This window comes from Dipodomys spectabilis, unplaced genomic scaffold, assembly GCF_019054845.1.
Source record: "Dipodomys spectabilis isolate Male_0828 unplaced genomic scaffold, ASM1905484v1 ptg000289l, whole genome shotgun sequence".
Lineage (NCBI taxonomy): Eukaryota > Metazoa > Chordata > Mammalia > Rodentia > Heteromyidae > Dipodomys > Dipodomys spectabilis.
The window spans coordinates 1,807,900-1,819,949 of NW_024870966.1; the positions used below are offsets into that span (position 1 = coordinate 1,807,900).

The window sequence follows — 12,050 nt, forward strand, 5'->3', positions numbered from 1 at the left end:
AGGCAAGTTTATTTAATTTCTGAGCATCTGCTAGGCCTAAGTTATTACTTTCACTTAAAACAATTTATAAATTATAATTATATATGTAATATATTTATATATTATAGTTATATAATTTATATAATTTTTTTAACAAAATAGGTACGAGAAAAGAATTTTGTTATTTATAATATTTACCTCTAACAGAGGTGGGAAATCTTTTTTGTGCAAGGGCCATTTAGATATTTATAACATCATTATGGCCCTTACAAAATTATGAATATGGGCAGATAATCCTAGGAAGCTGACAAGAAGCGTTGCATGTCTGTCCCTTTGTTTTTTTTTTTTTTGGTCGGTCGTGGTGCTTGAACTCTGGGCCTGGGAGCTGTCGCTCAGCTCTTCAGCTCAAGGCAAGCGCTCTACCTCTTGAGCTACAGCGCCATTTCTGGTTTTCTGGTAGTTTATTGGAGATAGGAGTCTCAAGGTCTCTCCTGCCTGGGCTGGCTTTGAACCGCGATCCTCAGATCTCAGCCTCCTGAGTAGCTAGGATGACAGGCGTGAGCCACCAGCGCCCGGCTTGTCTGTCCCTTTGTATATCAAATGATTTTAAGGACTTCATACAGCCTGAGGCCTAGACATACCTTATCCCTGTTCTAATACATTTTTTTCTCCTTTTTCATTGGTGCTAGTTACTGGGGTTTGAACACTCTTGCCTAGCTTTTTTGTTCGAGGCTGGCACTATTCCACTTGAGCCATATTTCCACTTTTGACTTTTTGCTGGTTAATGGGAGAATAAGAGTCTCTTGGATTTGTCTACCTGGGCTGGCTTAGAACCAAAGTCCTCAGATCTCAGCCTCCAGAGTAGCTAGAATTTACAGGCAAGAGCCACTGGTAGCCAGGGTATAATAGATCTTTAAAAGACAATATGAAAACCACAACAGAAATACTCTTAAGATACATACCCCACACTCTGCTACATCTCTGTATTTTCCAAAATGAAGAACCTTTGATCCAAAACAAAAAATAACATCATTACATCAGTATAATCAATACCATACTAATAAAGAGAAAGTACCACAGAAAAATCAATACATACTCGTGCTTTTGTGTTCTGGTTAACCGTTTCATAAACTCCCATGTAAAATTCAGGGTCAAACATATCCTGGATCATGCAGCGAAATTTTACAAAACTATTAGGTTTCAAATAATGAAGGGGAACTTCATTCAATGATGGTACCTTTAAAGAAAACAGATAATAAAATATCCTGTCTATAAAATCTCAAGCACTTGGCGGGGGGAAGGGGGAGGCTGGGAAGGGATGTGAAGGGTAAACAAAGGAGGAGGCTGCAATGCTTGGTAAGAAATGTACGCATTATCCTGCCCATGTAATTGTAACCCCTCTGTACAGTATGTTCACAAATAAAATAAAATAAATTAAAAAAAAAATCTCAAGCACTTGTGCATCCATGCAAACAACTCCTCCCACTCTCAAGACACAAACTGTCACCATACACACTCAAAATCTAGGTCTATTACAAAGTCAAATGCTCTTAGAGGCCAATATAACATAACTGCTGGACAAAAGAAGTTCCCTCTGAATAGGTCTACGTGATGGAGAACACATGACCATAATGTAAAAGGATGCTCTGCTTTGAATCCTTTTCAATGAGCAGAAATGCATTTACGTTGATGAGTCCCTCTTAAAACTCATTCATCATAGTTCTTTTAAAATGAAGGTAATGAAACAAAGGCCATGGATGCTCTGACAGCCAGTTTCCTAGCAAGTAACAGTCAGTTACTGCCACCTAGAGGCAAAGATGGAAGCATTTAATTTTGTCAACTTGTGAGATCAAAACATTTTAAAACATGTACTTAAGGGCAGAAGTATGCATTCAACTATACTTTAAAATTGCATGTGGAATACTGCTCTATTGTGAAAAACTGTAGCCAGCCCAACCCTCTTCCCTTAAAATAGCTAAACACATACCCATTTAGGAGCATTATTTTCCTTCAGCTTTTCCTTAAAGTATTCAATAACTTTCTTTTCCCAGTCAGGATTAACTCCATTTTGGGCTGAAAGAGAAATATAGTTTTCAAAGGTAAAGGTACAATGTATAATAACACACTAGGTCCTGGTAAGTCACTCATTAGCTTACTCAGTTAAAGCAGAACTGGAATTTGCTACTGTGGTAAAGACATTCATTTCAGTGTCTGCGGCCCTCATCAAATACCAGAGACGCCACCCCACCGAGCGCTGGGCACTGCAGACTCAGTTGCCAACAGCTGCAGAGGATGAGGCTGGCCTCCTGGGTCAGCAAGAGCTTACAAGAGCCCTCCCTTCATTAACTACCTATGTCGATCAAAAACAAACCAACAGCAGCGTTGAAATGAAGAGCTCAGAGCACATGTGTCCTTGCTCTGTTTGCTATCATTTGTCCTCTCTTGCATTTATCTAAGTTACATGTATCACGTATTTTTACCTCTACATTATTCACTGTGTGTCTCTTAAGACTATCTTCTATAGCCACAAAATTATTAATCAAGCTCAGGAAATGCAAGACGGATGTAATACTTACAGTATTTCCATCTACTATTTGTATTCCAATTGGTCATTAGACTTAATTCCCCCCCCCCCTTTTTCTTTTGCTGTTCTGGGGCTTAAATTCATCAGGGCCTCACCAAGCTCTATCTTTTCACCTTTTTTGCTCCCATCTGGCACTCTACCACTTGAACCACATCCCCAGCCTGGCATTTCTGCTGGGCTGGCTTTGAACCTCAGTTCTAAGATCTCAGTCTCTTGAGTTACCAGGATTTAAGGCATGAGCCACAGACAGTTCAGGTCCAGTTTAGGATCATATATTGCATCTAGTTATCAAGTCTTTTTAATCTGAGAGGCTCCTCAAACTCCTTTTACCTTTAAGTGATTTAGTTTTCCTCTTTTGCAGTTCTGGGGATATGGCATTGATATTTCACAATACAAACCCTTTAAATAAAAAACAAGGCCAGGTATGAAAGCACACACCTCTAATCCCAGGACTCAGGGGCTGAAGCAGGAGGATACTGAGTCTGGGACTAGTCTTTATGGAGCTATCCATGCTGAAGTTCCTCCTAACCCAAACAAAACTAAGCTATTTATTCAGCCTTCCAAGAAACCAGAGTAATGAGACAAAACCAAACTTCCCAAACGACTAGTTTGATTGGTCTGTCAAAGAAGTTGCCTTAATCCTTATACAAAAGTAGCTTGAAATAACCTAATGCCAGGTGCCACAAGGGCATCTAGAGCGGAAGGAACCATGGACAGAACAGCTAAAAGCAAAAAAGAAAAATGAATGACTCAAAGCACTTTGGAGAGAGCTTCTGGAAGAGGTGAAGAACCAAAGCATGTTAAGGTTATACAGATGCAGAGGACTCTGAGGGTACAAACACTAGGGTACCGCAAAAACAAGGAGGGACACAACAAGGTCAAGTACTTGGAGGACAAAGTGTCTGGAAGAGCAAGGCAGTGAGGCCACACACATCACCAGGAGCCCTCGAAGTCAGCCTGCAAACCCAGAACCTGACTACAGCTTACATGGCACAGGGGAATTAATATGTAGACCAAATTAAGATTCACTAGCAGCTACCTAAAACAGGGAAATTCAATGTAATTACAGGGTTCTTTTTTTTTCTTTGTCAGTCATGGGGCTTGAACTCTGGGCCTAAGCACTGTCCCTCAAGCTCTTCAGCTCAAGGATAGTGCTCTACAGCGCCACTTCTGGTTTTCTGGTGGTTTATTGGAGATAAGAGTTTCATGGCCTTTCCTGCCTGGGCTGGCTTTGAACCCCAATCCTCAGATCTCAGCCTCCTGAGTAGCTAGGATTACAGGCGAGAGCCACAGGCACTCAGCTACAAGGTTCTTATATGTGGAAGGTGAAAGAAAAAAAGAACAGCAAGATGAAGGAACTCAATGTGCTGGCCTTAAAGATGAAAAGGGGCCACAAGTAATGGTATGGAGGTGGGTCCAAACCCTAGAAAAAGACAAACAGTCTCTCTCCTAAAGCCTGCAGACAGGAATTCAAGTCCTGCTGCCATCTAGTTTTATCCCAGTGAAATTTTTGGTTTCCAGAACTATAAAATAATAAATTCACTGTCTTAATTTACTGTAATCAGTTATAGCAGAAACAGGAAGGTTACAGTAATACAGTGACGCTTGGAGACCAAGCCACTTTGCTGCAATTGCTGTTGACAGCAGTGACTTGTGCGCATTCGCCTTTTCGTGCCATATACCCTGGAATTACCTCACTGCTGTCCTTCTTGATAATGGCAATTTTTCTTCCTTTTATCTTTTTTCCCTTTGTCTGTCTGGCTAGACTTATATCAATTTTATTGATATTGAAAAGGAAAGATGAGGGATGTAACAATGGTAAAAAAAAAAAAAAAAAAAAGAAGAAGAAGCATGTTTTATATGCATAAGCCCCTGGGTTAAATCCCCAGTAACACCAAAAAAGGGAGGGGGGGAGATAGGGGGGAGGAGTGAAGGGGAGGGAGGGAGAGGGGAAGGAAAAAGAAAAGAACTTTAATTGACTTGTTTTCATCCTTACTTCTTAATTTCTGCTATCTTTACTATTCGGTTTTAGTCTTCATTTCTCACTTCATACATGGAAGTTTAAATTATGGACTTGAGATCTTTCCTCTCTTCCAATAAACACATGTAGTGGCTCTAAGCACATCCAGCTTACTTGTGTCCCCTTGTTTTAGCTCAGAATTCTTAAGGGTTTCCCTCGGGCATCTTTCCCAGTGTGCACGCAGTGTTTGTGAGTGGACTTCTCTCAAGTTTGGATTTTCCTGTTTCTTTCTGCTTCTGGTCCCCATCTGCTTTCATCTTGGTAAGTGAGTATACCTGGGTAATTCTACCTCTGGAGTCTGCTGCTATTTGTCTATATCCAGGCTATGCTTTCTCTTGGCCAACACTGCATAAGCACTTGCTGAGCAGAATGTGTGTTTGGATTAAGTATACACATTTCTGAAAGAATATATATTGTCAAAACTCACAGAAGATTGGAAGACTGCATTCTCATTTTCATCACATTTCTGTCAAAAGAACAATGTTTCTAATAGTAATAGAACAAAAAAGAAACAGTAGCTAATCATTCCTCCTACTCTCCTCACAAGAATTTACAAAGTTGCAGGCCAATTTCACAAAAGATAAACATGAAAAATCTATACAGCTGGGTACCGGTGGCTCAGACCTGTAATCCTAGCTACTAAGGTGGCTGAGATCTGAGGATTATGGTTCAAAGCCAGCCCAAGCAAGAAAGTCCACAAGACTCTTATTTACAATTAACCACCAGAAAACTGAAGTGGGGCTGTAGCTCAAGTAGTAGAGATCTCGCTTTGAGCTAAAGAGCTGAGGGGCAGCACCCAGGCCCAGAGTTCAAGTCCTATGCCCAACAACAACAAAAAAATCTCTATGAACTATCAGTTAAGCTAGGTGTCATAATGTACGCTTACCAGTCCAAGCTACTTTAGAATCACTTGAGCCCAGTAATGGGGCCAGCATGGGCAACACAGCAAGCAAAATAAAGTTTAAAGAGTTAACTGAGTAATATGGTATTAAAAAAATCATGGCTCTCAGCACTGGGAGGGAGACTCAGGCAGGAGGATTCCAAGTTTGAGGCCAGCCTGTGCTACAAACCAAGACACTAAAATGAAAAAAAAAAAAAAAAAAAGGACCAAGTAGTACTACCCCTTCAACAACAAAGTAGTCTTATCAGGACATGATAGTGGTTGATGGTGGAACACTATAAAGACACTAAACACCACTAAAATGTGCGTTTTAAAATGGGGGGCTTTGTGAAGAAGACAATGAAAAAATGTTCATGAAGAAGTAAAAAAGAGCTGATGGCACACAGTTAAGGGCACTTAGCTCAATGGGTAATAACACACTTTTACAAATTCAGTATCATCATGTTGGTTCTTAAAATTTCTTTTATTTCTACTTTTTGGTAGTACTGGGTTTTGAACTCAGGATATCACTCACTTGGCAGGCCCTCTACTGCTGAGCCTTGCCTCCATTGCTGGATATTTTTAAACCGTGACCAAATTACTTTTTCTAATTTTGTAATAACTTGGGCTAGGATGTAGGCCAGTAGTAGAGGGGTCAGCATGTGCAAGACCCTAGATTTGATCCCAAGCATTGCACATACAAAGTCAAAACACTCCATGCACATTTTCCTCTAGCTGCCCAATCCACTTCCTCTGAGAACGTTCCCACTATTGAAACATGGGACTCAATAGTGATGAATCCTACGTTAATTCTGCCATGGCCATAGCCCAACTCCACAGGGTCAACCAGGTTTTCTATTCCTAGAGTTTGGGTTTAAGCCAGTGTGGATTGAAACTAAGAAATGAATCTGAAGTGAAACAGAAAGTCAGCGTGCAGAGATGAACAGAGCCTAAAAGAGAGAAAAATCAAGAAAAGTTGCTTGGACTTCTGCTAACCTAGTTCTGAGTCTACTCAGTCCTCTGGAATCCCTGTCTTTGGAATTTAAGGTTGTCCACAACAAATTACTTTTATAAGATCAGCCAAAGGAAAGGTGGTAGAAGAGATCAAAGGAGAAACAATAATAAGGGCATAAAGACTCACAGCATAAAAAGCATAACAACTTCTGGTGGCTCTTCCTATTACTTTAAATCCTCTAAAATGCTAGTAATGAAATGTCCAATCCTTCCTGCTTCTATCATACTACTGTGATTTTTTTTTAATGTGAGGTAGTCTGGTTAGATATAACTAAAGAACTTTAATGATCTGGCCCAGCTAATACTTTAGAGAGAAAACAGTAAGAGAAATCAGAGTTGATAAGTATTCCTCTTTCTTCTTTCTCCTTTTCCTGTCCATGCCTGCACTGGGGCTTAAACTCAGGGCCTTGTGCTCTCTCTTGGCTTCTTTGCTCAAGGCTGGCATTCTACTATACTTGAACCATTCCTACTCCTAGCACTTTGCTGTTAAATTGAAGATATGAATCTCATGGACTTTTCCTGCCCAGACTGGCTTTGAGTAGTGATCCTCAGATCTCAGCCCTCTTAATAGCTGGATTACATACAGGAGAGAGGCACCCGTGCCCAAGTGCATTCCTAACTGTGAAATTAAAAGTAGTTATGACTGGGCATGGTAGTACAAGCCTGTAGTGCTAGCTACTCAGAGGTTGAGGCAAGAGGATGATTTGAACCTGAAAGTTAAGAGGCCAGATTGGGATAAAACAATGAAATCTTAACTTGAACAAAAAGAAAAGAAAAGAAAAAAGCACCGAGGTGCCAGTGGCTCATGTTGGTGATATTATTATCCAGGAGGCTGAGATCTGAGGATTACGGTTAGAAGTTAGCCTGAGCAGGAACGTCTGTGAAACTCTCATCTCTAACTAACCATTAAAAGGTGGAAGTGGGAAGTGGAGCTGGGGCTAAAGTGGTATAGTACTGGCCTTGCGCACAAAAGCTCAGGGACAGCACCCAGGCCTTGAGTTCAAGCCCCACACAGAATTACTAATTCAAATTATAGTCAAAAAACAACTTCTTAGCTGGGTACTGGTGGCTCACGCCTGTAATCCTAGTTACTCAGGAGGCTGAGATCTGAGGATCACAGTTCAAAGCCAGCTCTGGCAGGAAAGTCCATGAGACACTTATCTCCAATTAACCAACAGAAAACAGAAAGTGGCACTGTGGCGCAAGTGGTAGAACACTCACCTTGAGCTGGAGAGCTTAGGGACAGCGCCCAGGCCCAGAGTTCAAGCCCCATGACAGAACCCCCCTCATCCAAAAAATCTTTTTTTAAATTTTAAGTCTCTGCCTTAGTTTAAGGGAAGCAATTGAACCTGGATTAGTAATGAATAATCACAGTAGAGATTAAGCCATCAATATCACCTATAATGAACCCCATAACGATCTAATCACAGTAGAGATTAAGCCATCAATATCACATATAATGAACCCCATAACGATCTGAATTATATTCCTAAATCTTTAAACCCTAGGGCCTAATATTCTGTATATAAAATGAGTTAGGAACTAGAAATAAATGATTAAAAACATGTAATAAAAGCTCACAGGGAACAATTTATGTATTAGCAACTATAATATGGCAGATATAAACTCAAAACAAGCTGGCTTACAAAGATGAAATATGATTCATATAGTTGACTGGCCACCTACACAATTTCAAACTTTCTTAGATCTGAGCAAGAATTCGGCTTTACATGTGAAAGTAACTCATATCTCATATTCTCTGGACCAGCACAGGCCCATCAGAACTGCTCTGCTCTAAACTGAGGTTTGTGGCCAGACACCCAATTTACACCACTCATCAGTCTTTCCACTGTTGCTGTTCAATAAATGTCTACTGAGCATTTTTCAATGTGCCAGGAGTACTCTGGACAATGAGTATACAGTAGTGAACAATGCAGACACAGTCCCTGAGTTTGCAGTCAAAATCTAGCAAAAGAACCCAAGAAACAGGCCATTTCAACGATGTGTTTCACATGCTAATTTTCAGGGATATAAAGCAAACAAGTTAACATGAAGCAGGCTGTACCTAACCTAACTTGGCTCCCAAGGAAAAGATTTAACCAGGAAAGTGAACTTGACATTGGAGGAGGAACAGACAAGCTAAACAGCAGATGCAGAAGACCTACAGGTGTGGCTCGAAGTCATAGAATCAAAGGAGAATATAAGAGAAGTCTGAGAACCAAGCGGAGGTGAAACCAACAAGGGCCTCACATGCCCCTTTGAAAAGGTCTGGAGCTAATGAGATACTAATAGAAGTTTCCTTGGGGGACTTGGTCCCAGTGTGGAGAAAGGAACATGGATGAGTTAGGAGACTATCCCAGTTATCCAGAGAGGGACTAACAAAACCTGATGTGACTCTAGCTTTGGAGATGAAAATCACAGATGGATTCAGGAGTTTCAAGAATCAGTGCTGCCAAGACATGTCAGAAATCAGATTCTGAAAAACAATACTAAGTAGGCAATTATCAAAAAACTAGTACCTAACACATACTCAAAGTACTCTACAACTACACTGTACACCAGAATGTGCAGGTGACATCAATATTCTACACGTATGCTACTGAATCCAGTAGTCTCTACCCTCCTCTAGCTACTGAGACACTGGAAATGTGGTGGCACCAAACATTAAATCGTGACAAAGTTAAATAGCTACAAGTGGCGACTATATTAGTGTATAGGTCTCCATTTAACCACTAAAAAGCAGAAAGTGGAGCTGTGGCTCAAGTGGTAGAACATCAGCTTGAGCAGAAAAGCTAATGGACAGCACCTGGACCCTGAGTTCAAGCCACAGTACTGGCACAAAACAAAATCAACACGCTCCCTCCCCTCTGCAAAGCCCTGCACTCTCTTAAACTGATACTGCAATTTCACCTTTGCCTGGTATTTTAGGTCTATTATTTTGAACACCAGCTCTTGGTCCCAGTACTCATTATGATGATCAATTATTACAATTTAGTCATGGAATACAGTTCCCTATGTAGTCCTTTTCTCCCCGACTGAGTCCAGGGCCTCCAGCATGTCAGGCATGCCTTCACTCCACCACTGAGCCTTGCCACAACCCATACTCCCTTTCCTAGTATGTACAGAGGCTTTTTTTTAAGTGCCAGTCTGAACTCAGGGCCTGGGTGCTGTCCCTGATCTTCTTTTACTCAAGGCTGGCATTCTACAATTTGAGCCATAGCCCCAAACTCTGGCTTTTTTTTTTTTTTTTTGGTTGGTAGTGGAGCCTGAACTTTGGGCCTAGGTGCTGTCCCCGTGCTCTTCAGCTCAAGGTGAGCGCTCTACCACTTGAGCCATAACGCCACTTCCAGCTTTTTCTGTTTATGTGGTGCTGAGGAATCGAACCCAGGGCCTCATGCATGCGAGGCTGAGCCACCTTCCCACCCCCCTCCCTCACCCCCCAACTCTGGCTTTTTAATGGTTTATTGGAGATGAATCTCACAGACTTTCCTGCTTGGGCTGGCTTGGAACTGCAATCCTCAGAACTGACTCAGGCCCCTCAGTAGGTAGGGTTATATGCACTCACCAAGGGCACCCCTCCAGAATCGGTGGGTGTCTGTCTGTCCAGAGCGTGGGCTCAGCGCTAGCCCTGTGCTCCGGTGCTCAAGGCTAGCACACTCCCACTAGAACCACACCTCCACTTCCGGCTATTTTTAGTAGTTACTTGGGAGATAGGAGTCTCCCACAAGTTCCAGTTCCCCACGTCTTTGAATTGAGATCCTAAGATCTCAGCCTCCTAAGTAGCTAAGATTACAGGCTGGCGCTACCGGAGCCTGGCTCAGAGGGATTTTTTATTTAATATTTTGTTATTATTAGGTGTTGTACGGAGGGGTTACCGTTTCGTAAGTTACGTCATGAGCAAACTTCTTTTTGGAACAATGTCACCCCTTCGTTTTCCCCCAGCTTCCCCCCTCCCGTCCCTGACCACAAATGACATAGTTCATCACAGAGTTTCTTTTTAATTCACAAGGTGGTTAGCGTTCATCGGCTATTATCTGGATCTCTAGTCAGCCTTTTAAGGCTGCCTTTCGTTTCAGCCTGGGAAACCAAATTAACTAGTTGGAATTAGAGGCAAAACCCGACAAGTCGCGGCGGGAACTATAAGAAACACATTTCCTGACTTTGGTTTTGGCTGCTGAGGAGTCTAGCTTCTTACTTCCTTGTCCTCTCCCCGGTATCCCGTGGGATAGGATGGGGTGTCTTTTGGGGGAGGAGGGGGGATTCCGAGGGATTAAACACACGCTCCACCTCGGATCGACACCCCCGGCCGCTCAGGACGAGCTAAGGGCAGCCAGCAACTCTAACTCCAGGCAAGTCAGGTGCGGCGACCTCACCGGAACGCCAGGCCAGAGTCTGACTCCACCGCCACGCCTCAAGCGCGGAGACTGGGGAATGGGGTGGGGATCGCAGGCCCAGGGGACGAAGGACGAGGTGCGTCCGTCCGTCCGTCCGGCGCAGCCGCCGCGGTCACTGAGCCCCAGCCTGCCCGATTCGTTCCATCGGGCGATCCCGGGAAGCGGCTCACCTGCCCCCACCCCACCTCCCGGGCTTTGGCACCAGAGCCGCGGGTTCCACCGGGCAGAACTCGGCCCCGCGCCTTCACCCCGAGCTCCCCGAGCTGTGCGCAGGCCGCGGTGAAGTCAACTTCGGGGCGGAGGGGCGAGCACGCCCCCAGCACGCCGGAAGTTTGGCAATAACCCTGAGCGGCTTCCCTGCGCCCGGGCTCCGGGATCCCGTCCGAGTCCGCGGCTCCGGGGCTGGGTGGCCGGCGGGGAAGCCGGGCCGTCCGTCACCCCGCGAGCGCGCGCCGCGGCGCCCCCGCCGACGGCGAGGCGGCCCCGGGCGCGGCGGCGGCACCTGCAGCCCGGTGGAGGCGGTCGGAGCCCGGGCCGCCAGGCCGCGCGGGCCCGCGGCAGCCCGCAGGTGGTCCCGCGTGGGGCGGCACCGCGGCGCCCGTCGGCTCGGCCACCCGCCCCGGGCGCGCTACTCACCGAAGAAGCCCTGCACGATCCCGAGCGGGTGGCTGAGCCAGTCCTCTCCGCAGGGCATGTCGCCGAGGGCCGGGCCGACCCGACCCGCGGGCCTCCGCACAGGCTCGGCCGCTCCTCGTCCGCGCCCTCCCGCGCACGGCGGGCCGAGGGCCGCGGCCTGCTGGGGCCTCCGGGCGCGGCGGCGTTGGACGCCGAGGAAGTGCTGACCACCGTGGGCGCGGCGCTCGGGCCGCAGCCTCCACTTCGCACAATGGCGGGAAACAGCCGCCGCCGACCGCGCTGCCGGCGACCTGGGTGGAGCTGGAGCGGGAGGGGCGGCGGGAGCGCACGGCGCGGCCCCGGCGGGGAGAGGGAGCGCGCGGCGCGGCCCCGGCGGAGCAGGGCGCGGGCCGATTCTCGGGGGAGGGGCGGGGCGGGGCGGGGCGGGGCCGGGACGCCCGCCCTCTTGGAGACCGGCAGTGGCTGGAAAGCCAAGCGGCAGACGCAGGGCCCGGCCTCGTGGGCCGAGGACGGCGGGAGCGCGCGGCGCGGCCCTGGCTGGAG

The 12,050-nt window shown here is 45.6% G+C and overlaps 1 protein-coding gene across 2 annotated transcripts in view; it reads right to left on the reverse strand.

The window, feature by feature from the left end:
- Positions 1 to 11,790, reverse strand: part of LOC122126859 (minichromosome maintenance complex binding protein) — a 36,703-nt gene extending 24,913 nt beyond the window's left edge. For both annotated transcript variants that reach the window (XM_042701432.1, XM_042701431.1), the window contains exons 1-4: positions 11,508 to 11,790; positions 1,967 to 2,052; positions 1,076 to 1,216; positions 942 to 983 (exon numbers count right to left, since the gene is read on the reverse strand). In XM_042701432.1, coding sequence (XP_042557366.1) covers positions 942 to 983; positions 1,076 to 1,216; positions 1,967 to 2,052; positions 11,508 to 11,565 — 327 coding nt within the window. In that variant the 5' untranslated portion in view covers positions 11,566 to 11,790. The remainder of the gene's footprint in view (positions 1 to 941; positions 984 to 1,075; positions 1,217 to 1,966; positions 2,053 to 11,507) is intronic.
- Between the last annotated feature and the right edge of the window lie 260 nt (positions 11,791 to 12,050).